Here is a 25689-nt window from a genome sequence, read left to right as displayed (position 1 = left end):
CCAAGTCTACCTGCACCTCCCCTCCTCACCCCACCCCACTCTGCCCTGTGCATGCAGCTGTCTCCAGTTGAGCCTCCTTTTTGGCCCCTACAGCAGAACCAGTGAGGAAAGGACTTATCCTGTGGGTCTGAGAGGCAAAGGAAGACGTGGATGATTTGAAGAATAAGGGAGGAGAACCAGACTTGGTAGCTAACGGGAAAGGGGAAGTCCAGGATTTCTGGGTTTTGAGCTTCGTAACCAGCGGCAGCAGTGGTGGGTGGAGAGGCAGGGAACACAAGTGCCATTGACCAAGGTGGAAAATATACCAGGAGAAGCAGGTTCAAGAAAGACGATGAAAAACTCAAATTTGGGTGTTTCCCTTGTGTGCCTTGGGCTGGACACCCAGGGTTGTCCTTGTGCTGCCCTGCCAGGCCCTACAGTGTCTGCGTCCCCAACGCCCCCCTCCGTACCTCTGGCACCTCTTTCCTTTCCCCTCCCCTTCCCTCACTCAGCTGCAATCTTGCAGGGCCTCCTGGCTGGTCCTCAAACACACTAGATGGGGCCTGCCTCAGGGCTTTTGCACTCACTGTTCTTTCAGCCTGGAATGCCCTTCTCCCTGGTGTCTACAGTGAGGTAATTGTCCCTTATCTCCTTTGAGTTTGGTTCCCAGGTTGGTCAGGTGGACTTCCTGACCCCTCTATTTAAAACTGCACTCCCCTCCCACGGACACCCTCCGTGCATAGCTATTTTTCTCCTGGCTATAGTATTTATTCTTCATGACTGTCTGGCTCACAAGAGCAATCACCATGAAGGCGAGCAGTATTTCTCCACTCCTGTATCCCTGGTCCGTAGAGGAGTATCTGGCATATAATAGGTGTTCAATAAATATTGATTGAATAAATGAATGGCCAGGGGCTGCATCTACCTTCTTTCCTGGCTCAGCCTCACCCTCAGCAATTTTTCTGTTCCCACAAATCCAGCTGCAGTGGCATTCACCTGTCCGGATGTACAACTCCGAAAAGCAGCCCATCCCTAACGGACACCTGCCCTGCCTTCGTTCCTTTGCTCACACTGAGGCTGCCAAGAACATCCTTGTACATCCTACTTGGGGCTGTCGGGTTCAAGTCCTGACAGTGGAACATCTGGGCCAAGAGTTATGCGTTATTTTAAATACTGATTGTTAACATCTAAGTTTTCCTCCTATAGGGGGTAGCAATTTCTGCATATGTGCCCGTCCCCCACCCCGCCCCATGCTTGCCAAGATTGGGTAAATGGTATTGTGATATAATTTGCATTTCTGTAGTAAGTGAGATGCAGCATCTTTTCAATCACGCTGCTTCTTGCTGAGGTTTTGACTCTGTCCTTCTCAGGGATAAGTGGACATCGTCTAACAACCCTATGTGGGCCCCTCAGTTACCCCACCAATGGATAAAGCAGAGTTGAGACCTACCTGGGATACCACAAACACTACATACATGTAATTCTTTTCAACCTGTGACTTTTATCAAAGCCTCTTCCTCCCTCAAATGCAGACAAGAGCACTGTCTTCTTAAATCTGAAACATTTTTTAGTTCTTCCAGGGATGGCGATAGGATATTGGATCTTGTTTCCTTAACTGCAGAACTATTAGCAGTGTTAAGGTTTTAAGAAAGATTCTAAAAGGAAAACTTTAAAAAGCTATGCAAAGGTCTAGTCTGACTATAACTTGACTGAGTTCACGGAATTCACCAACAGGGCTCAGAGTTCAGGAACTGCTGGGCTGAGAGGACCACATCCATCTACTCTTTCCCTCTTCCCCCAGCCCAACCAGCCCACCCTCTGTGAGAACAGGGTGCGACCCCAACAGAAAGAAGAGAGAGGAAGAGTTGAGAGAGAGGAGAGCAAGAGAGATGGCGTATCTGTAAGAAAAGTCAGTATATTTATGGTTTGCTTTATAAAAGTTACTATAATACAATGGTACATAGTATTGAATTCACAAAAATATGAACAAATATTTACAGCAAGACACACCCACAACGGAAACACTTCTCTTCAAAACAAGTTACATACAGATGATAGAGCCTATATGCACAAATATCCCTAAAATTTATGGGTTCTTTTCTTTTCAGGAGGAGGGAGGCAGGGAAGGAGGGACAAGAAAAATAAAAAGCAGAAACCCCCAATTCTGTAAAAACAAAATTTGTTCAATAGAAATGAAGGCATTGAAAGAAAAATGGGCCAACACATTTCTGGATATGGCAAACCATTTCAGGGGTGGGGCGGGGGTTCCTGGGGATGGGGAGGGCCCGGCCCCTCGCTGGTTGGGCAAGGTGAGGCCAGGGTGAGGGCTAAGGCTGGCCCCGGCCCCTGGTTTCCCCATATCACCCCCCACTTCTTTTGTGAGGGGTGGGGACAGAATGAAGACAGCCCCTTGGGGGCTGCACAAGTAACTTAAATCAGCTGTCTCTACGAACTACACATTTCCTCATGTGAAAAATAAATATTTCCTCAGTTGCACACTTAGGCAGAAAACTGCAAACGGAAGAGAAGTTCACCGCTATGCCCAGGTCCCCCCTCTGTGTCTTAATGCCACTGATTTCACTGGCCTTGAAACCAGAGGGCAGTCTCAAACAGAGAGGGTGTGGGGTGAAGAAATTAAAAAACAAAACAAAACAAAAAACAAACAAAAAAAAAACACAACAAAACCACCAACGACAAAAAAAGAGAAAAATAACAATTCTTTGTACAGAATTTACATGATAACAAGCTTGACACAAGCTGAGATACCAGAGGCCCCAGGCCTGCATCCGCAGTGTGGGGGCGGCCCCACGGGGAGCTCTCCCTTCTTGGTGAGGATGACTCCTGGTCACAACAGTCACTTTCCATAAATTATTTACATGCCTGCTCTGCTTTCTGGGGTGCGGGGGACTTGCGCGCGCGCACGCGTGTGTGTGTGTGTGTGTGTGTGTGTGTGTGTGTGTGTGGTCTTTTGGAAGTACAAAGAAATGAGCAAAAAAGTCTTCCCACATGTTTCTACAAGAAACAATGTTCCCGAGAAAAAGTCCTTATGGCAGCGTATATACAGAAGTTGGTTCTGAACTTCAAAAGCCTATTTTTTCCCTTCGTTTGATTTTATACACGCACAAGAAAAAAATTCATGGAAATAAACCCTGAAGAAGATGATGGGAAGGGGGTAAAAAGGGTTAAAAAAAAACTGTCAGATTTAGATCTGAGTTTTAAAAACTTTACCAAGATTTTCCTTTCTCTGAGAGAAATAATCTCCGAAAATAAATATGCTCTTGACTTCTTGGGGTGAGGAGGCTGTTGGCTGGTGTGGGCTGGGGGTGGGGGAGAGGGGTGAGCAGGTGAAGCTTATAAACAAAAAAATGCCACGTGTACACAGTCAGACACCTCAGACACCCGTAGTGGCGGGACTAGGGGCCCCGCCTGCCCTGGGAAGCCCTCCTCTCGCCCGGTGAAGGTGAGGGCAGGAGAGAGTAGACATGACCCTTCCCAGTGCCCCACCGGCCCACACTGGGGCCTTTGGGAGGCTCCCTCATTGCTGGCATTCGAATGATAAAGTAAACATTGAACCCAAGATTTTGGGGGTGGCAGGGTGTGGGGTGGCTGGGAGAGCCCAGAGGGGAAATTCCTACCTGGGACCAGCTTGGCTCTACCAGGGTCTGCGAGGGGAAATGGCGCCCCCAGGAAGCTGGGGAAGGAATAGACTGGGGATGGGGATTGGAAGGGGGTTTCTTCTCCTCACTGAGTCCTCTGGCAGAGAGGGGGAGCCTTACATAGTGTTCTGAGGTCAAAGCCGCCTGCCCAACCCCCCTCTTTTTTGCAGCACCTGGCCCAGCGCCCTGGCCCAAGGGTTCCAGAACATAGGCCAACCAAATGGAGCCCTCTGCAGCTCCCACCGGGGGTCCCCGCTCTCTAATTCTGCCTTCACATTTCAACGGTTAAAATGTCTCTTCGTATGATGAGAAAGAAAGCAAAGAGAAGACAAAACAACATAGCAGCATTCATGGAAGGAGGCTGATGATAATAAAGACGGGAAAGAGAAAAGACAGAGAAAGAGAGATGGAGAAAGGGGAGCGAGTCAGGGAGAGCAACACAAAGACAAAGAGAAGTTCATGTTGGAGTTCAACAAAAATCCTCAACGGAGCTCTTTTAGAAACCACAAGACATGGGCTGACAGACAGAGAAGCCCTTTCCCACTGAGAGGCTGGAGCCACGGGGGTCCTGGGGGTAGTGTTGGGGGCGCCAGGCCCTGACATGGCCACTGGGTAGAGGACAGCACCTGAAATGGGGGTGGGAGGTGGGGACAGGCCCCGGGGCCGTGAGGGTCCACGCTGGGGAGCCCATGGCGGCAGCTGACATCCTTCCGCTGGGCGCTGGGCCTAGTTGAGGGTCCCCCGGCAGTTCTCGGAGCCACAGAGGCAGGGGATCTTGACATCCTCGATGGGGAACTTGTAGTCGTAGGTGATCTCCTCATTGACGTTGATGTGTTGCTTGGAGTAGATGACGATCTTCTTCTGCGACTCCACCGTGATCACCTTGGCGTAGCAGTTAGGCTGTGGGCGAGGCGGGAGGGGAGGATGAGCTGTGGACCCTGCCCAGCCGTCCACTACCTCGGCCACCACACTGAGCCTTACTTGCTTGCTGCCATGACCCCCATGCCCACTGCCATATGGGTGACCAGGACCTCTTGCCTCTGATATTAAATAAGAATGATGATGGTAATAATAATAATAAATTATTTCCCACAGCGTCAATTTCCATTTATATCACAGGTGATTCAAATTGATGTATTTCTGGCCCCGGCCTCATTTCTGGGCTCTACAGACGCGGTAAGCAAACTCTGGCCCCCGGCTGCCTGTTTCTGCAAATAAAGTTTTATTGGCACAGAGCCACACCCATTCATTCACATTTTGTCGGGGCTCCTTTTGTTACAATTGTAGTTAAGTAATTGCTAAGAAATGGTCTGGGCCACAAAGCCAAAAATACATACTATCTACAGAAAAGGTTTGCTAGTCCTGCGCCAGGCCCAGAAATCCTCCTGCTGCCCAGTATTTGCCTTTGGCAGCTCCAGAGATGTCTGTGACTTAGTAATGTCAAACCTAAGTTCTAGGGAGCAGCTGCAACACGCACCCAGGCCCCCAAGCCTCCACCTCCCACACTCACACCACACCAAGACCGAATCCAATTCACCACCACACCCAGTGGGTTCTATCTACTGCGTTCGACCTACTACCACCAGCCACGCCTGGACTGCAGTGGTTTCTACTGCCTCTCTGTCCTCTGAGAAAATCTACTCCTGACCTAGATACTGGGGAAATCTTCCCAAAGGGACAGTAGATCCTGTCACCTCATGGCTCAAAATTTGGTGTCCTGCCTTGGCTTTGAGAGAAAGTCCTCAGTTCTGCCTGTAAGGCTGAGGGAACTGGCACCCCAAGCCTGCCAACCTCATGCTCTCACCCTGCCCTCCTGCCCCCAGTCCATCCCCACTGCCCACCTTGCTGTCCCTCAAACAGGTGTTCTCCCTCCCTGCCCCAGGGCCGTTAAGCAGAACGCTTGCCCCACTCACTCCCTCACCTCGGTAATTCCCTTATTCCTCAGTTCTCACAAGAGAGTGACAGGAAAGTCCCCACCACCCCCAATGATCAAGTCACAACCAGGCAGCTTGGCAGGGACTGAGAACTTGCTGTGTCAGCACACTCAAAGGGCCCACATTCAGTAACCCATTTGGTCCTCCCAACAACCTACAAGGAGAGACCGTCATCATTCCTGTTTTACAGATTGGGAAACTGAGGCACAGAGACATTCAGTAAGTCACCTGCGGTCACTCACTAAGCAGCCACGTCCAAACTCAAAGCCAGAGTTGGGGGTACTCGCCCAGACTCTGGCCTGCCTCCTGCTGGAAGCTCCCGGTGCCAGAGCCACCCTTGTTACCAACGCCTCTCGCCCCCACCAGACCTCCGCCATCCACTACAGTCGCCAATAGCCACGTGTGACTATTTCAGCTCCAATTAATTAAAATCAAATGAAGAACTCAGTTCTTCAGCCACACTGGCCACATTTCAGTGCTAACACCGCACTGGGTGAGTACTGAGTCAGTGGACAGCATGGTGGCAGAGTTTTCCCACCACTGCAGAAAGTTCTAGTGGACAGCACTGCCCCAGAGCGCGAGCCCTCTGAGGACTGAGCCCGACCCACCGAAGCACAGAAAAAGCCCAGCACAGAGAAGGAACTCCATGATTACCAAAGGAACGGGCCACTTCCTGAGCACCTTTCGTCTCATTACACCCACTTGACAGATGGGAAAACTGAAGCTCGGAGGAGAAAGGCTCCACGTGCAAGGCTGCACACCCCACCCTCGGTGGACCCTGAGCTTGGGAAGCAGGCCGTGCTGGTTCCCGTGCCAGGGGCTTCCGGTCCCCCTGGCACAGTGGCAAGAGCAGTGGCAGTCCCTTGCTGGGCACTCACATTGCAGCTGTGGTTGATGAAGCGTGCGAAGTTGCCACACTTCGTGGCGTCGATGATGGTGTCATGGTCCACCCGGAACATGTAGCTACTCCCGATGCCCTCGTCCTCGTAGCGTTTCTCCCGCATGTCCGCGATCACCTGGCCGGGAAGAGGCCTTAGTCTGGGCTGGGCCAGCCCGGGACCCGCCCCGACACCTGGCCACCAGGCAGTGCCTACCTGGCGGATGTTCTGGCCCACGTACTCGATGACCATCTCATCAGCCGCGATGGGCTCCATGGCGAACAGGCCCCAGTCGTGAATGTGGCTCTTGCAGAATTTGAGCTTTTTCTTTCGGAACTTGGAGGGCAAGGAGTGGAGACATGAGAGCCCTGGTCTCAGGTCCCGCTGCCACCCCTGCTGCCCTGCTCGGGCCCGGCCTCACCTTGAGCTGGTTGAACTTGAGCAGGTCACTGTCACAGCTGCCAGTGAAGGAGGACAACAGGCGGCGCTGCTCTGAACGCCGCTCGGAGCCGGCCCGGGTGGAGGCGTGTGGCTGTGCGGGGATGCTCATGCCCTGCCCAGGGTGGTGACAGGTCAGGGAGCTGGTTCCACCGACCCTGGTGTCCATGCCCCCACCCTAAGCTCTGGGTCCCTGCTGCCCCAACTTCCTTGCTCTGGGCTTATCCGTGCCTGTCCTGTCCCTAAGTGCCACCTCTTCTTCTCACCTGAATACCAAGCTCCTCCCATCTTAAAGGTAACGACATAACTTAACCTTCACTTTTGCTGTCTTTTCTCATCTCAGCAAGAAGATTCAGAAGCATCTCTGCTTCTCGGACAGAAGATGGTGGTGTGTGTCTACTCTGACCCCTGTGGCTCTCATTCTGCCCCCTCGGAGCCCCCCATGCCTTCAAAGCCACGCCTCCTCCGTGGACACCCGCGCATACCTTCCTTCTCTTCGCCTCCCGCGTCCTCCAGCCCAGCCCTTACTGCTTGGAGCTGCACTCCTCCCCACACGTTCTCTCTTTGTGAGCTTGTCCCTACTCTGACCTTCAGCTAACATCTCCAAGCTGATGATGCCTGAGTGGGGGTCCCCAGACTGGAAGTCCCCCTCCCCATATTTATATTGTACCTGTGTATCGGACTGCCTGCCAGGCCTCACTCCCCGGATGTCCCAAAAACCCTCAAACGCAAGCTGTCCCAAAGTGAAGGTGCCACCTCCCTTCCCACCCTGGCCACCAGCTACCCAGGCTCCCAAAGCCAGATCCACCAATTCCCTTGTCTCCTATACGTAACCCAGCCTCCAGCCCTGTCCATTGGCCCTTTCTAACATTCCTGATATTCTTTCAAATGCATCCCCCTTTTTCCTCACAGCCACCCAAGTCCAACCCATCCACATGTCTGGAATGGGAACCGCAGTAACTGTATCAGTCTCGCTTCTGAACCCCTACAGTCAGCTCTCTACACAGGAGCCAGGGTGAGGTTTGAAAATCACAGACAACCATGCCACCCTCACCTCCTCTCTGAAACCTCTCCTGTGGCCTGCTGTCACACACTGAATACAAACCCACTGAAAACCCAGTCTCTGTCTCTTTCGCCACAACTAGCCTTTCCTTTCCTTTCTCACACCACTGAGTCGGTTCCTCCCTGCCTCCTCACCCTGTGTGACCTACTGGATTTAGTGAACCCCTCTGTTTCAACTTTTTTATTGAAGTCTTTCTACTTCTCTGTGGTCTCTCCCAGTTATCCACATGGCTCATTTCTTTACTTCATTCAAGTCTGGCTCAAATGTCACCTTCTCTGATCCCCTCTAACCTGCCAATCCATAGCCTCCTCTCCTGTTTCCTCCATAGCATTGTCTCCACCCCGGATTCACTTATTCGTTCACTTAATTATTTCCTATTCCCAACTGAAATGTAAGTTTCATGAGAAAAAGGATTTTGTTTTGTTCACTGCTATAGCCCCACAAGAGTGTCTGGGACGCAGCAAGTGTCCAATAGATATTTCACCTAATTTTAAAAAGGAATGAGTGAACCTTCTGTAAATGCAACTCAACTCTGCTCACGTCCCTGATTAAAACCCTTCGGAGGCTCTTCACTGCCCACCACTCACCTCACCTCTCACACCTGAGCACCTAGATGTCTTCCTCCATGTGCCAGCCCCTCTGGTTCCACAGCCCCTCAACGTGCCTGCACCCCCTCTAGGAGGACCCCCACCCACTGCCCAGGCCAGGAGGCTCTGGTGTGTCCAGGCACCCGATGGCAGTACCTGGGTGTCTGTGGGGGGCTCGTCCGTGCTGGCGCGGCTACTGTTGAGGTATCTGAGCTTGTCCTTCTTATCGATGGTGTAGAAGCCCTCGCTGCGGGCACAGCCTGTCACGTGCTCACGGATGCCGTCATCCCGTTTCTTTTTCTTAGCTGAAGAGAGGCTGGTGGGTGGGTGTGGGTCAAGGGCCACATGGACATTGATGGTAAGCCCTGTAAGGTCCCTCAGGTGACCCATCCCACTGGCTCGGCCTCTCCACCCTCAGACCAATCTCCAGGAGGCTACAATATCCAGCTTCACTGCTCACACCCACGCCACCAACTCCACTGACAGTCAGAACTCTGTGAGGGGTACCCAGGTGCATGGCCTGAGTGTGTTTCTTATCCATTTTCTGCCTCAGTTTTCCCATCTGCAAACTGGGGTAATAATGATGCCTCTCTGAATGACTACATATGCTTACAGTGCGTAGCAGGATTCCTGACACAAAGTAAGTGCTCAATAAATTAGTTTAGTATGATTACAGGGATGATGATAGCGCCAACCTCAAAATGCTACATTAACAATCGACTATCAGGGTAGCATCATAGTTAAGAGGCCAGATTTGCCTCGGTTAAAATCTCAGCTCTGCCGTGGGCTGCTGTGTGCTGCCACAGGCTGCTGTGTGCTACCATGGGCTACTCTGTGCTGCCATGAGCGGCTGGTTACCAGCATGCATGGCCGGCAGCCATTGTGAGTGGCCGGCAGCTGGCGAGAGCTTCCGTGAGCTGCTGACCAACGACCGGCGACCGACTGCCTCAGTCGGTGGGGGAGGGGAGTGCAAAGCTCATAATACCAGCGTGGGTCAGGGAGCTGTGTCCTACACAACTAGACTGAAAAACAATGGCTTGAACTGGAGGGGTGGGGGTGGCGGGCAGAAAAAGGGGGGGGGATCTGTTCTGCTACTTCATACCTGTGGACTTCGGGCAGGTCACTTAACCTTTCTGAGTCTTGGCTTCTACATATATAAAAGGAGAATAATAATAGCCCTACCTCACTGGGTTGTTGGGAAAATTAAATTAGGTGATGGGAGCCCAGGAAGGGTAGGTCCTCAGTCAGTCTCTGCCACTGTTACTTTTGGCTCTAAGACCTGCTAACTCTGGGAGTAAGATCTGCCTCCCACAGAGGATGTGTTTAACAGCGGTGCTTCCGTATGGAGCCTGGCCTGGTGTCGGCACGCGGACACTGCTCCACAGGTGACAGTGACTTACGCTATCGTCTGCACAGGTATCAGGGGAGATGAGGCCCAGAGAGGGGGGCGGCTTCCTGCGTGGTAGGAGAGGAGGACCCCCCCCCCCCGACCCCGTCTGGCAGGATATAGGGATGGTAGACCCAGAGCGTGTCATTGAGCCAGTCCATGCCGTTGTCCTGCTGCAGCAGCCGCTCATAAGTGACACATAGGAAGCGGATGTCCTCCTCGTCGATGCCGCCGTTCCAGATGTCATATAGGATGGTCATCTCCTCAAACTCCGTCCGGGGCCGGAAGAGGGGCTGTGGTGGTGAAAGCTCGGGCGAGCCTGGGGCCACCAGGTCCTCGTGGCGCTTCTTAGGTGGCCGGCGCCAGGAACTCCGTACCTTGGCCAGCTCCATGAGTTCCTCGGTGACTTCATCTCGCCCACGGGGGCCCGGAGGGATGGCCTCAGAGGGCCACTGGTTCTCTAGCTCCTTAAAGGGCAGTTTGGTGGGCTCAACAGGTGGTGGGGGTGGGGGTGGGGGAGGCTGGGGGGGCAGGGGTGGTGGGGGGGCCGGGATCCCCGTGTTCCGGAAGTCCAGGGTCACAGTCCGGGGGTCATGGGTGCTGGGGAAGACCGGGGTCTGTGGCTGGCCTGGCAGGAGCAGAAGGTCCCTGCCAAGGGTGGCCGCTGCTGGTGGCCGGACCAACGGCCCATCCAAGGAGATCATGGCTGGCGGGGATCGCCGGGGCCGGCCCGGCTTCCTCTTGATGGGGGGCGGGCAGGGGGCCAGAGGAGCAGGCAGCAGGGGTGGCAGCTGAGCAGGCGCCCGAGTCTGGGCCCGCAGGACAGGGACAGGCAACGCCAAGGGCAGGGGCAGGGGCAGGGGCAAAGGGAGTGGCAGGCCCGTCTCCAGGAGCACTGGGGGGCCAGACCGCTCATCGCGCCGGCCAGCTGGGAGAGGGCAGACGGGCAAGAGCAGAGGCCCACTGGGCTCAGGAAAGGTGGGTGTGAAGCTAAAGTCCCGGCCAGGTGTCCTTGGGAGGCCCCCACTACTCAAGCTGGGGGACTGGGAAGGGTAGGAGAAGGGGCTGCCGGGCACCTGTGGGGAGTTCAATGACAGGCCACTATTGCCTCCTGACAGTGGGGCCTCCCCACTTGGAGTGCCCGGCACCGTCTCCGTGCTCTGAGACTTGGCTAGACTGCCACCGAGTCCTGGAGTACGTGGGGGCTGGTCCTCGGGGGGAGGCTCAAGAGGGACGGGTAGGTGTGGGGGGTCTGGGGTCTCAGGCTCTGGCGGTGGGCTGGGTGGCCGGGGTGGTCGAGGGGGTGGCAATGGCGGCTGCAGGGGTAAGGAAAGCAGTGTGGGCGGTTCAGGCTCCGCCTCCAGGTCCTCCCCTGCAAAGAGGTAGGCAAAAACCAGGTCACTGTTAGATTCAAACACCTCTCAGTGCCCTATTTATGATGCCCTACCATGTACTTGATTCCTGACCAACTCATAGCCCTGAGTCTCGCGAGGTTCTGAGGACTGTCCCCCTCCAGCTAAACCACTCAAGGACTGCTCAGCACCCAGCCCAGGGTCAGGTACACAGCAAGCGCATGATAAATGCTGGTGAAGCAAATCAAAGACAGAGACATGGCTGCTGGCCTTTGACACTGTCTTTAGAACAGTGCTCCTATGAACAGGGAACATCCTGTGGACTAAGAAAATGGGGTCTGCTGTCAAATACAACTCGACAAGACTCTTTTTTACAGGACTTGTCAGAGCCTTTAAGGTTTTCTTCTAGTTCGTATGTCCACTGTCATACAATGTATTTTCTAACTTATCTGCTGTTATCTATCACCCTGACCTGGGATGTAAACTCTACGAGGGCAGATATTTTCGTCTGTTTGGTCCACAGTTCCATTGTCAGTACCTAGAACAGGACTGGGGATGCAATAAAGGCTTAATGAATATTTGTGACAATATTTAAAGACTTGTGGTTCTGTAGCCAAACAACAGATTTAAACAAAATACGATGAGTGGTGTGTTTTTTCTGAAGGACTTATTAGAGGTACAAACTAACCACGTGTGGCTATGTGAGTTTAAATTAATTAAAAGTAAGGAACAATCCAAATGCAGTTCCACAGCGCTCTTTGTGATTTCAAGTGCTCTTAGTGATGTTGTGTCGAGTGGCTACGGTATTGATAGGTATTGGATGTTTCTATCACTGAAGAAAGTTCTACTGGACGGTACTGTTAGAGCCTTTAACACGCTCAGTGAAGCTCCATCAAGACGGTGGAGGGGGCAGTGTCCACGGCCCCTCTCACCTGGCCAGCACCTCAAGCTTCCCCACCTGCCTACCGCCAAAATCACCATGCACACCTGACCTTTTTTGGTAGCATCTCATGGGACTAACAGGCCAAGGACTAATCCTTGGGGAAATACTGGCACTAAGGAATAGTTCCCTATGAGAAACTAACAGGTGCCAGGCTGCGTGCGGGCACATTATGTCCTCTCACTCTCCTCCCACATAACATCATGTGGAAGGTACTGGCCATGGATCCATTTTACAGACAGGAAACTGAGGCTTAGGATGTCCTGACAGTCAGGAACATCCTGCCTCCGTCCCCACTATGCTCCCGGGGGCTGCAGGTGTTACCTGGGGTGGGCTCCGGGGATGGCAGGGGCCGAGCCTCCACCTCTTTCACAGGGGGCTCTGGAGACAACGACCTGGACCCTTCCTGGTTCAGACCTGGCTCCTCGGGGGGCTCTTTGCCGCCAGCCAGCTCCTCCACACTCATAGGCAGCGAGGGTTCTTCCAGCGTGGGGGCCCACTCCTCAGGGACTCCGTCCTCAGCCTCGATGGCCACTTCCTCTTCCATGCGCACGGGCTCCTTCGCCGATGGCCTCAGGGCCACATCCTCCTCCAAGCCCTCGTCAGGCGCGGCAGGGGCCATGCACTCATCAGTGGCTGCCTCTTCTTCCTCCTCTTCCTCCTCCTCCTTCCTTAGCGGCAGTTCCTCTTCGTCTTCTGAGGATGACGACAGGGACTCGGAGCTTGATTCAAACTCAGAAGACTCCGAGCTCTCACTGCAGGACGCGGGTCCTGCCTTGGAGGTGGTGATGCTCACTGTCTCCTCTGCGTGGGGGACACAGGCAGAGGCCCTCCCATTACCGGTGGTGCCACAACCACATGCTTCCCCAAAGGGCTCAAACAGGTGACACCTGGCCTGAAGGTGGCCCTCAGATATGTGGAAGGGACAAGAGTGTGTGAACTAGTCACCCTTTTTTAAAATTCAGGTAAAATCCTCCTAATAGGAAACCCTTTTAGACAATTCAGTGGTATTTAGCGTATTCACAATGTGTACAACCACCATCTCTGTCTAGTTCCAAAATACTGTTATGAGCTCAAGAAGGAACCAGCGTCTTCGGCTCTTGCCCCTCTGCCCCCCCAAGCCCCAGCCCCTGGTGAGTGCTAGTCTGCTTCCCGACTCTATGGATGGACCTACTTTGGACATTTCGCCTACATGGGATCATACAGTACGGCCAGTCCGTGTTTTAATGAGTTCACATTTAAAGACATTTTGCCCAGGAAGTATTGGTGGCGCCGCTCAGCCTCTGCCCTCTGCAGAGGGACCCTGGGCCGGACCCGGGGCCGCAGCCTGCCCCTCTCACCTCCATCTGAGTCCCGTTCTTCCTTCTCACTCGCCTCCGACGGGGCCGAATCTTCACTGTCATTCTCAGACTCGTCCAGGCTGTCGTCGTCGTCGTCGTCGTCGTCGTCATCCTGGGAGAGAGGGAGGGACAGGTGAGCCACAGGGACCCCCCTCGCCTGGCCGGGTACCCCAGGCCTCCCTGACCGAATGGCACCTTATCGGACGTGGAGGAGCTTGAGGAGGAGGAGATCTGGCTCCTGGGGCCTTCCTCCTCATCCTCCCCTTCGTCCTCCCCGTCCTCTTCCTCCTCTGTGCTTTCCCGCTCCTCTTTGTCGGAGGCTGAGGACGAGGGTGAGGTCGTGGAAGATCCCGAGGAGGAAGACGCCGATGACGATGAGGACGCGGACGACGATTCCTTCTCGTCCTCCTCCCCACCGCTGTCCAGCTCCAGTGGCCGCGCGGGCCGTCGCCGCACACCCACGCCCTTGGGGTCCCGCTTGGCGAGCTCACAGGGGGCATCGGCCATGTCCCGGTCCCGCTCACGCTCGGACTCTGTGGGGAGGAAGGGTATCAAAGCTGGGCTGGGGGGACACGGAAGGAGGAACCCAGTGCACCTGGTCTGTGTGTGGGGGGGGACACACACCTTCATCTTCCTCATCCACGGAGGCAGAGGGCCGCAGCCGCTTCTGGTCTCCAGACGACGCTGTGTCGGGCGGCTCCTTCCTCTTGACCTTGAAGGAGGGCAGGCGGATGGCCCCACGCAGCCCGATGCTCAGGCCCAGGCCCTCGTAGCCGAGGCCCTCGCCCTTGCCCCACGACTCCAGCAGGCACGAGGCGATGCGGTCCTTGGGTTTTGGCCTGTCCTCGTCCTTGTGCTCGCCAGACTTTACCGGAGTCAATGAGGCCTGGGGTGAACAGAGCAGGGGACGGTCACGGTGGTGACGGGGGTGCTGCCAGCAACCCCATTGGCTGGCCCTCCCTGAGCCGCCTGCCTTCCTCCAACAGTGACAGATGCAGAGTAACTGGTCACTTCCTTCCTGCAAACCTGGCTGCACTCTACGTCCACCTCTCAGGACACTGCCAGTGCTCTGTGCCTCACTGAACCTCAATTTCCTCACCCACTCAGCGGGCTACCACAACTCCCTGCATCCGACAGTGGCTTTCACACTCTGGAGATTGGAATCCACAAGACACGCACGGTAAGTGCACATCTGTACCAATACACATTTCACAAAATAATATTCCCGCCACCCTATTTTGGAGGTGTGGGTAGCCGTTTTCAGTACTGTGCTTTGGGAGGAGAGTCCAGGCTGGGCTCCTGCCCACCCACCACCTTGGGGTACCCCACACCCGCCTACCCACCTTTGCCATCCGTTCCTTCTTGTCCCACCACTCGTCGAAGGCCCGGAAGGCCACCACCTCCACCATCTTGCGATTCAGGTCGCGTTTCATGATGGCCTTGAGTTCCTTGAGCACCACCAGCAGGACGCCATCCACAGTGGCCTTGTGCGGGTCCTCCTGGCGTGGCATATAGCCTGGTGGTGGCACTGATGGGTCAAATTTGGGCATGGGTGGCCAGTGCTGCCCGCGGCCTGGGCCGGTGTTGCTCAGGGAGAATGGGCCCCGGTAGGGCGGCAAGTTGACAAACTGCAGCCCTGCTGAGGCGGCGGCAGCTGCAGCAGCCATGAAGTGTGGGTAGGGACAAGCGCCCTGGCCTGTCATCAGACGACTCAGCATCTGCGTTTGCATCTGGAAGGACATGGGCATGCCGCCCCACTGGCCACCTAGCACGTGGCTCATGTCCACCTGCATCACGGGAAACAGCCCCGGAGGGAAGGGTGGCAGAGGTGGCAGGATGGGCGGGGGTGGGACACCAGGTGGCGCTGGTAGAGGTGGTGGGGGCACTGTCACAGCTGGGTGGGAAGGGGGCGGTGGGGGTGGTGGGGGCGGCAGGGGTGGGGGCATGGGGAAGCCTGGCTGCGGTGGGGGTGGTGGTGGAGGTGGGGGCAGTGGTGGGAAGCCAGGGGGTGGGGGCAGTGGCAAGTTTGGGGCCAGCACAGAGGGGGCCACAGCCCCTGGGGTCACCACCATGGGCTTGGGGCAGTCGGCACTGGTGATGGGGGCTGAGGGCATCTCGTCATCCGAGATCTCCATGTCCTCTCCGGAGGACTGCTGGCCCTGTGGGGAAAGCATGGAGGGAGCAGTGAGGATAAGCCTGGGAGGGTCCCAGAGACCCAGAGTGGGTCCCAGAGACCCACTCTGAACACCAGGCAGTTGGAGAAGCCTTCTGCAAGACTAGTGAGCAACATGAATTTTGCAATTCTGATCCTGGTCCCCTCCCTTCCTGGCCATGTGGCCTTAGCAAGTCACTTAACCTCTCTAAGCCTCAGTTTCCCCATTTGCATAATGGATGGGCATTATAGTACCTGCCTCATTCAGTTATCATGAGTATTCATTCAGTCATTCAACAAACATTTACTCAGCATCTGCCAAATACTCTTCTAGGTGCTGGCAACATAGCTGTGAACCAGAGATACAAAATTCTTGCTCTCGTGGAGCTGAACTAGAGGGAAGAGGCAGAGGGTAACCAGGATGAAGATGTGAAATATATAGTCTGTCGTGGAGAAAAAGAAAGCTGGGAAGAGAAATGGGGTGTGAAGAGGAAAACAAATTCTGTTTCAATTTGAGTGATTCTGTTTCAATTTGTATTCAGAGAAGATAAAACTAATAATTACCACCTCTACAGCACTTCCTGTGTGCCAGGTGCCTTTCTAAGCACTCTATGTATGTTAACTCAGTTAATCCTCAGAAAAATTCTACAAAGTAGGTCTGTTATTTCCATTCTTACTGATGAGGAAATGGGACACAGAGAACTTAAGTAACTTGCCCAAAGCCACACAGCCAGCAAGAGATAGAGGCAGGATTTGAAGCAGGAAGAGGCTCTCCAGCCTGTGCCCCCAGTCAGCTCAGCCTGCTGTCCTCACTGTGGCAGAGACAGCCCAGTGGAGAAGGTGACATGTGAGCAAGGGGGTTTACCAGTACTAAGGATACATCAATAGGAGGTATGTTTTTGTTTTTCCTTAATTAGTTTTTCACCTAATCTCATGACTCATGAGATTAGGTGAATCTCATGTTTTCACCTAATCTCATACTTAGTATGGGCCCGTGTGAGGCTGAGTCTCATTTCTTATCTGCACTGTAGCCTCACAAGGTGGGGCTCTACTCCCATCCCTCTTAACAGGTGAGGAAACACCCAGGGAGTCGAAAGCCACTGGCCCAAGAGGTACAGCCAGTCAGACAGAGGGCTGGGACTCCAGCCCAGGATGCCTGGCGGTGAGGGAGCTGTTGCTGGAATCCAGGGAGGAGGTACCAGGTGAACAGGGGAGGAGTCAAGAATGACCCGGGCTCTAAAATGGGCAGAGGACCCCTTCACATTAGGACACAGGGCTGTGGGGAGTTGGATGCCCAGGAACTAGAGAAAGGCATTGGGGCCCACATGGTGAAGGTGGAGCAAGACGGCAAGCAGGGGTGAGGAGAAAAGGGTCGGGCCACCCCCAGGCTCTTGTTTCAGGACAAGAGGCAGGAAGGTGCTCCGGATGAACTTGGCTGAAGAGACAGAGACTTTGTAGGTTGCAAGAGACAGGGAGTGCAAGTAAAGGCTGAGGGGGTGGGGTCTGTGCAGGCTCTAGGGTCAGAGGTCAACCGACAGGTGAGGGAGGTCTCAAAGGGAAATGCGGGAGGGAGCAAGAGAAGGAATACCAAAACTATGGCAGGAGCAGGACACTCTGGATTTTGCTAGGTTTGTGTCTGTCTGTCTCTCTCTTGGTCCCCATACACATGCTGAGAGAACTGGCAGGCTCAGTCTGGTACTCAGGGACAGCGATGGGAGATCAGCCCTGGACAGCGTCCAACAAGGCAGGCACAGCACACAGAGGGTTAACCCGTCCATGCAGCCAGCCAATCAGGAAGAGACCCGGATCTATGCTCCAGCCCTCGGCCTGCCCCTCCCTCCGCCCCTCTGGCACCCGGGGGTGAAAAGTGGTGGGAACTAGCCAAGCGCCCAGCACGCGCTGTGCCTGGAAGCTTCCCTTGGGGCACCTCACTTAGGCCAAGACAGTGTGAGACAGGTGCTCTCACTGTCCCATTTCACAGAGGACAAAACTGAGATTCAGAGAGGGAAAGTGCCTTTCCCAAAGTCACATAACCAGTAAGTGACAGAGCTGGGACTCAAGGCTCAAGGACTGGAGCCTGCACTTTCAACCACCAGCTGCTCTTAAGAAAAGGAATTTCTCCCCCTGCCCTCCACCCCGCAGTGGACCCCCCTGCACTGCTCCCTAGCCACAAATGGGACTCTCGTAGTTCAGTCCGGAGGAGCCCGGGTGCTGCTCTCCAAGCTGCCAGCAGGGGGCTCCCGAGGGCCAGTCTGGAGGTTCAGTACACCGGGGCTTCCCGGGGTTAAGGTCCTGGGGCATCCCAGACCCCAGCTTTTGGAACCTCAGTCTCCCCTTCCATACAGTGATAAGGTGGGAAAGCTCAGTCTCTCCGGCTACTCTGTACTTCCTCGCCCTGGACCAGGCGGTCAACATGGTAAACATACCCTAACCCTAGGCAGCCATAAGGGAAGAGAGGAGGGCCAGCATCTCCGCATACCTGTCAACTCCCCCTGCCTGGATTGCTTGGCCCCTGAAACCACTTCCCCAAATCGGCCTGGAGGCTGGCTCCTGGAGCCCAGCCACCTGCCATCCCCTCCCAGGTAGGCCAAGTTCTTCACTGTTCCTCCCTGAGGCAGCCAAACCGGCCTAATCAAAGGGCTTGGGAAGGGGGACCCTCCGCCCCGCAGCCACCCACAGGGGCACAGAGCTCTATCTAAACCCCTGGCTGCTCATGCCCGCCGGGCCCACAGTTTCCAACGCAGGTCTCCAGGAGGGCCAGGGCAGGTGCCTGGACAAAGAATGGAGAGAAATGGAAGCCAAGCAAGATGACCTAAAACTAAATTCCCCTGGACACCCCACCAGGAGAATGTGGTACACAGCAACCTTCACCCCAACCCTGAGACTGGAGGTTTGGGCAATGACACCACAGACGAGGATCTAAGGATGAGGAAAGTGTAGAGGCAGGGCAACTTTGCCTGCTTCTGGCTGTGGGCCTCCTCCAGGGCTAACCCTTAACTCCTTCACTCCTGGAGCCATGGAGAGCAGAAGGGAAATTTCAGTGCCCTCCCTGCCTGCCCACCATAGTTTCCCATCTCTTCAGAGGGCACCAGGTTCTGGGAGACAGTGCTCCAGCCTAGACCAGCAGAGCACTCTGAGCAACCTCTCTCCCCAATTTGCCTGAGCCTCAGGACCAGCCCTGACCATCCCCAAGCCACCCAACAAAGAAGGGGGACCAGAATCATCACCACAATTCATACTCTTTGGGGTCTCAGCAAACTCCCACCAAAGAATCTCAAGTCAGAATTGATCCCTAGGAAAAGTCTTGATTTCCCATACCTAACAAGGTGAGCAACAGAACTTGGTCATGTTTCCCTTCTCTCCGTGGCTGCTAGGAAGCTCAGGGCCGAACTATATGCTCAGCCTGATGCTTTTCTGCATCCTTGTTTTATTCTCTATATATTGATTGACCTATTATTTTGGCTGTCCTAGCCCTGTTGCTTCTGTGTCTTATCTAGATTTCCTAACAGGATAACATTTTAAAGGAGGAAAGAGGGAGACACAAGACAGACAAAACTAATCCCAGACAGAGATGGACAGACATGGTGGTACCTCATCCATCTTCTCTGAGGTTGGGGTCCTGTCTCCAGCCAGGTCCAAGGCCACCTCAGTTGCCTGGCCCAGACCAGCAGGGTCTGGGGGGCCTGGTTCAGGTGGGGGCCGGGGCCCCAGGCCCGGGTCAAGTTCATCATCCTCATCTGAATCAGGCAGTGGCGTGGGGCTGATATCCTCCAGGCCGGTGCTGGAGGGGCGTGAGGAGGGTGATGTGGGGCCTCGAAAGCCCAGCTGGGAGTTAGTGCCAAAGGGGGCCAATGGGGAGAGCTGAGAGGAAGAGGAGGAGATGGGACTGCCCTCCATCTGTAGCTCCGTGTCCGAGTCCTGCTCCCGAAGGAAGGGCAGCTTGGTGCGCTGCTCCTTCAGCAGCATCTCAATGCGGGAGTCCAGGCTGTCGTGGGGCTTCTCCAGCCCTGCAGGTGATGCCTCCAGTGTGGGTGTGCCTGGACTGTCACAGAGCTCAGGACTCCAGCCAAAGGTCGGCCGGCCACCCAGCTCCATGCTGTTGGCATCGGGGGGTGGTGGGCCAGGTGGTGTGACCGGTTTCTCCTTGGCCAGGGGCTCAGTGGGTGGCAAGGGTGGAGGTACAGGTGCTCTTCGGAAGTCCCCGCTATCACGGGCCCCAAAGGTGGTTGTGGTGGGGGGCTCTTCAGGGGGTGGGGGGAAAGGGGGCACAGGAGTCTGATAGGGAGAGAAAGACTTGAATGTGACTCCAGGAGCGGGGGTTGCTGGGGCAGGTGGTGGAGTGTGGGCAAACGTGGCTGAATCCTGTGGTTGAACCTTGAATGGAGGGCCACTGCTGCTGAGTGCCCCAAATGGGAGGTCCACAGAGCCCCTGAAGGCAGCCGTGGCCCCTGCCACTGCAGTGACTGCAGAAGAGTTGTGGACATAATGGTGCTCATGGCGGCGGTTATAGGCATCTGTGAACTTGCTCTCGTGTCGCCGGGCCTTGAAGGTCACCGTGGGGTCCTGGCTGAAGAGGTAGGAGGGTGTGGGCTGGCGGCTGGAGTAGCTAGAGTCCTGGGAGAAGGGGGTGCCCAGGCGTGGTGTGAGGGGTGTGCCCTGTCCGTAGGAGTTGGGTGTGTCCAGGCGGCAGCTGGAGTAAGCAGTGTCCTGGGAGAAGGGTGTCCCACCACTATTGGGGGTGACAGAGGATGATCCAGAGCCACAGCCTGCAGACAGTCCACCATCCTTGAGGCGCTTCAGGGCATCTGACAGCTAGAGAGAGAGGTGTAGTTCACATCATGGGGATGGGGGTGGGGAATATGCGATGGAATGGGGATATTTTCCCTTCTCACTCTGGCTGCTGGGGAGCTCAGAGGCAAACTGGTCACTCTACACCTGCAGCATGGTAAAAGGATGGGGGAGTGGGAGATTGAAGAGGAGTTTCTGGATGATCCTAACCCTTCTCTACTCTTGGAGTTGCCAATTATCCTCAGAGAACCTTGAGGGTTTTTCCTAATCCCTCAAGCAGAGAAAATAGAAGATCCTGACATCTTGGTTTTAACTAGGATTTCTTTCCTGTCTCAGGCTGGCAGAAATCAAAAACCTTCCCGCAGGGGCAGCAAGATAAACCATGGAAACTATGTTCCTGGGAGTGAGGGGGTGGCCAAGGGCCCTGTCCCCTCCAGCCTCCCAGTGTTTTAGGATTTAAATAGTATGACATGGTAAATGCGCCTAATGAACAACTCAGCTGACCAGCAAGTGAGCAGTCTCTTCATTCTGGAAAAGCTATTCCTAAGGTTGGTTGGGGAAGGGCTGGGATGAGAATCTCTCTAGGTGAGGGTGGTCCTAGGAGGCAGTGGTTGGGGAAGGAGTCAGTCTCACTCTGGAAAGAGGACCTGAACTCTGCTTTCTGGGGGCGGGGCAAGAGGGATGCACAGGACATCAGGGGCAGCAGTTTCAGCATTCACATGGAAAGTGGGTCCCAGATGGTCTTGGGGTCTGTGGGAATCCCAGCCGGTGCGTGGCCAGGCTACTTTCCTTCCTAGGCTCTGGTGTCCAAGGCTGGACATGGTGACAGTGGGGGTGAGGGGCACATCAGTAAGCTGGTGATGGTGAGGGGGGTGCTGATGGCGAGAAACCTACCTGCAAGGTTTCGTTCACAATTGGAGAAACAGCATCCAGCTCGCCCACTGGGAGGGTCTGGGGTGTATATCGGCCTGTGACCAACAATTCATAAAACCGCATGCGGGTTTCCCCTGTGGAAGGACAAGGGATGGAGGACTCAGCGAGACTCTCGGATGGGACAGCCTCCACAGGATGGCTGCCTGTGGGGCCCTTGTGCCTGAGACCCCAAGCCTGGGGAAGCTGTGTGACCCTGACCAAGTTCCCACCTCTCTTTGCACCTCACTCAGGAGTCCTATCTGTTCAGTGAAGCTGCTACACTGTGTGATTTTTCTCATCTTGAGACTCAGAATTTAATGCCTTGTGGGGCTGGGACTCTCCAAATGCAGAATGCCACACTCAATACAAAGCCCCTTCCTGTCACCTGGGCACACAAACAAAGAATCAGGTCTTCCCAGTCCTGTCCTTTTGCCTTCCCACTTAAATGCCAGGGTCTGGTAGCAAGTGGAGAGCAGACCCAGTGACATAGAAGTGACAGTTTGTTGTTAACTATCTGGGGCCAGGTGACCAGCAGGGTTTATAAAACACACTCTAGTACCCCATTCCTGTCAACTCCACAGTCCTTCCTCTGACCAGACTCCCCAGCTGTGCCTGGGGCTCAGCCCCATGAGCCATGTCTGGTAACCCTCCACCCCACTCCACCAGCAGAGAAGGCCTCTGCAGACCAGGGGGCCCCAGATTATTGATATTTATAGAGCCCTGTGAGGCAGCTGCTTACATATGCAAAGGAGACGCATTCCTTGAGCTATGCATTACTGGTCTCTTTCTTGAAATACAAACTTAGTTAGCAGTCTCTGAGGGCCACCCCCACCCCCTTTTTTTTGTTTGCAGAAATGAAATTTTGGTGAGCACACCGCTGCTCCTTAACATGGGCTGCTCCTTAACATGGGCGTGTGAAGGGGGAAAGGGCTCCACATTCAAGTCAGGCTTACAGCCACCGGAGAGAGATGTAGATTTGAAAGGGTCTGTATTCCCCCCCACAGAGTCTGAGAAACTAGAGAAAGGGATGTGGCTTGGACAGGAACCTGGGCTTGTGCCCCCAGGAGACTCACAAGGAGGTACAGCTCAGCAAGAGCTTATGGGAAAACAGTGCCTGCCCCGGACCTGCACCCCTCCACAGCCCCCAGCAATGTCTGAGATTCGGTCAACATGTATTTATTATTAGAACCAAAAATAAAGATTTAGATTTTTCTGTCTTGGGTTGAATGCCCCAGTTGCTCACAAAACCCCTGGAAGCTTTCCACCTATGTGTGCCCAAGCAGGGTCTCCTAAGAGACCTCCAGAGGCTCTGGACCCAGTCACAGGGCTGCCTGGTCCTCAAAGAACCTGGCACCTTCTTCTATCCTGGTGGGAACTAGAGTCATTGCATGCCCCTCCAGCCAGCATCCAGGAGAAGCCTCCCAGGACCCCGAGGGTGGGAGGTGTGGCCTCCCCAGCCAGCCACTTGGGAGTGAGCCAGCACTGTGCTTAGGAGGTGCTACTGTCTCTTTAAGAGAGAGGAGGAAAGACAGTGTCAACCCTGGAGCACCGAGTGCAGCCTCCGAGCACTATCTGGAACATTATCAATGAAACCACACTCTGGGCCCAGATTGGTTCTCACTTCCAGGGGTAAGGGGTGGTATGGGGGAGGGACGGACACCCTGGATCCTCGGAGGACTCTCTTTTTAGTTGAGGAACCTACTCTTTATGTATTGAAACGCATCCTAGTAGCTCCCCTTAGCCCCCCCCCCAAATAAACAAACCCTGCCTCTTCCCCTAACATACGGCAACACTGGGGACTGTCTAAACCCAGGCCACCAGCGCTCGGAGAGGGGCCTGAGGGGGTGTCAGCGGTGGGGAAGCTTCTAGGTGGTCCCTAGGGGTGCAGTGGCCAAGGACCGGCACATTTGGTAAATTACAGCTTGTCTCCTAGCAACAGACAACACATTTAGCTCCACGTGACTCTACCCTCAGGAGGGGGCAAAGAAAATAAGATTGTAGGAGGGCACCCAAGGAAGAGTGAGGGGGTCCCCAACACTGCAAGAGGAGTTCCAGGAGGGAAAGGGGTCACACTGACAGGTTTTGCGCCCTCCACAGGGTGTCCTGAGCCAGCAGCCTCCACTCACCTTTGGTGTCCAACTCCACGTGGATGATATTGCCCATGACAGAAGTGCTATGCAAGTGCTGAACCGCCTCCTTAGCTCCCCTGACTGTGGCAAAGACCACCTTGGCAATGCCCAAGTGCTTCTTGGTCTTGGGGTTATACAAAATCTCCACCTCTTCCACCTCCCCATACTTCTTGCACATGTCCCTCAGGAAGTTTTCGCGGATGTTATCATTCAGCTTGGCAAATGTCACCTGCTTCGGAGGCACCGGGCCCACGTAGAACTCATCGATCTGGCAGGGGACGAGGGGGAAGGGAGTTTGGAGAACATTGAAACTGAAGGGAAAACAGAACATTCTCCACTCGCCAGCCCGTGTAAAACAATGAAGGGTAAAAAAATAAAAAAAAATTTTGGAAAAAAAATGCACGCGGGCGGGCCCGGGAAGCGAAGGATTAAATCGTTTGGAACGTGGAAGTCCTCTGGGTTCGAAAGGAAAGGGGAAAAAGAAACAGTTTCTCTTTCCCCACCCCCCACCCCCATTCTGGCCTACTCTCCCAGCTGCGGGTCAGGGGCAACCCCTTGGGCTAGGAAGTTGTTCCTCTAAAGCCTCAAGGCTGGGAAGGGGGGCGGGTCCCGGAGCCAAGCCCCCGGGCTGGCAGGAGCCAGGTGGGGACCCGGAGCCCCCAGCTGGGCGGGCAGGACACAGTATCAGCGCCTTGATTACAGTTTCACCGCAGTGTTATTCTGTTTACAGTAGCTCAGAGGGGACACCCCTCTTGCAGCAATCTCCCCCTCTCCGTCAAAACTTCCTCGGCCGGGACGGCGGGAACTCAGAATCCGGCTGGCCTCGGTCAGGACTGGCGTTATTTTCGAACTCGGGGTGGGAGGGGGGAGGGACTTTGGGGCCGGGGTAAGGGTCCTACCTTGAATTTGGGCACCGACAGCTCCAGCTCCTTGTTTTTGGTCCAGATCCCGACGACCCGGGGATCTTCGACAATTTCCACAGGGCGGTTGCTGGACATCTGTAGGGAGGAATTGGGGGGCGGAATGGGAGGGCTGGTCCCAATCCCCAGGGGCAGGGGCAGACCCCCCCCTCCTCCTGGCACTTGTCAAACTCCAGGGCTGGGGACCCGGCTGACAGTTGGCCCGGTGGTCTGGACGGGGGTCCCCAGGCCGCTCGGACCTCATTCCCCGGCGCGGCTGGGGGTGGGTGGGGGCGGCGGGGAGGCGCGCCGGCTACTCACCGCCAAGCTGAAATGCTGCCCATCGTAGCGGTACAGTTTATGATGCCCCTTTTTCAGAGCTGGGTCAATCATCAACTTGTAACTTCTCCAATGGTGGTTCCTCCTCTCGCCCGAAGGGCCGGGCTGCGGCGGGGGCTGCTGGTGGTGGTGGTGGTGGGGGTGACTGTTCTCCATGCCGTTAACCCAACCTGAAGACGAGCAAGTTGTTGTCGTCTCCGCCGCCTCGGCGGCGGCGGCCGCTTCTACACACACGCGAAAGAATCAAATCGTCCAGCCCCCACCCCCTCCCACCTTACCAGCGCGCCCCAAAAGGCACTGTCTCGCTGGCTCCCCCCAAAATAAGAATGTAGCGAGATAATAACCCTTCCGGGAGAATTAGGCGCCCGCCCGCTCGGCCACCGTCTCGGGGCGGCAGCGAGGGGCTCCCGGGGGCCTCCGGTGCGGGCTGGTGGGGCCCGGGGTGCCCGGAGGACGCGGGCTCCGGCCCATAGTGCCCGCCCCGCAGCCCGGCGTGGCGCTCGCTCGCTCGGTCGGCCCGGCTCGGGCGCGGGGCTTAGGGCAGGCCTGGCGCCGCCCGCCCGTCCGCCCGCCCGCCCGCTTGGCCGGGGCCGGGGCTGGGGGCTCGGGCCGCCCGGCTGCCGGCCGCGGCCTCTCCCTCCCCGAGCCGCGCTTACATCCCCGCCGGGCGCCGGCCTCCCTGCGCCGCCAGCCAGTACATGGTGTCCCCCGCGGGAGCCGAGGCCGGGGCGGCCAGACGGGGGGCCAGGAGGGGGGGGCGCCGCGGCCGCGGCTGCCGGGCCCGGAGCTGCTGCCGCCGCCGCCGCTGCTGCTGCTGCTGCTGCTGCCCGGGAGGCGGCTGGCGGCGGAGGCTCGGCTCCCAGTAGCCGCACATCCCACAATACACCGCTAAGGAGCCCGACCCGAGCGCTCACCC

The 25689-nt window shown here is 55.6% G+C and overlaps 1 protein-coding gene across 1 annotated transcript; it reads right to left on the bottom strand.

The window, feature by feature from the left end:
• Positions 1-1874: 1874 nt before the first annotated feature.
• Positions 1875-25677, bottom strand: SETD1B (SET domain containing 1B, histone lysine methyltransferase). Its single transcript, XM_074321000.2, has 17 exons — positions 25430-25677; positions 24756-24943; positions 24435-24533; positions 23533-23803; positions 21389-21501; positions 19298-20518; positions 14898-15713; positions 14179-14440; positions 13750-14087; positions 13555-13666; positions 12539-13018; positions 10044-11294; positions 8692-8858; positions 6869-7000; positions 6664-6783; positions 6448-6585; positions 1875-4535 (listed from the first exon to the last, which is right to left on the bottom strand). The coding sequence occupies exons 2-17, from the start codon at positions 24927-24929 to the stop codon at positions 4362-4364; spliced, it is 5868 nt and encodes a 1955-aa protein (XP_074177101.2). The 5' UTR covers positions 24930-24943; positions 25430-25677; the 3' UTR covers positions 1875-4361.
• Positions 25678-25689: the final 12 nt, after the last annotated feature.

Source organism: Rhinolophus sinicus, chromosome 9 (assembly GCF_057876585.1).
Source record: "Rhinolophus sinicus isolate RSI-liver-muscle chromosome 9, RSI-T2T, whole genome shotgun sequence".
NCBI lineage: Eukaryota > Metazoa > Chordata > Mammalia > Chiroptera > Rhinolophidae > Rhinolophus > Rhinolophus sinicus.
Note: the sequence above shows the minus strand (reverse complement) of the source record. Positions and strands in the feature narration are given on the sequence as shown.

Excerpts from the sequence above, each read along its gene's own strand:
- SETD1B (XM_074321000.2), bottom strand. The coding sequence starts at position 24,929 with ATGGAGAACAGTCACCCCCACCACCACCACCACCAGCAGCCCCCGCCG. Across the intron at positions 15,714-19,297 it reads CCTCAGAGAAGATGGATGAG|GGCCAGCAGTCCTCCGGAGA; the intron begins GTACCACCATGT and ends CTTTCCCCACAG. Across the intron at positions 8,859-10,043 it reads GCTCTGGGTCTACCATCCCT|CCACCAGCCTCTCTTCAGCT; the intron begins ATATCCTGCCAG and ends ACCCACACCCAC.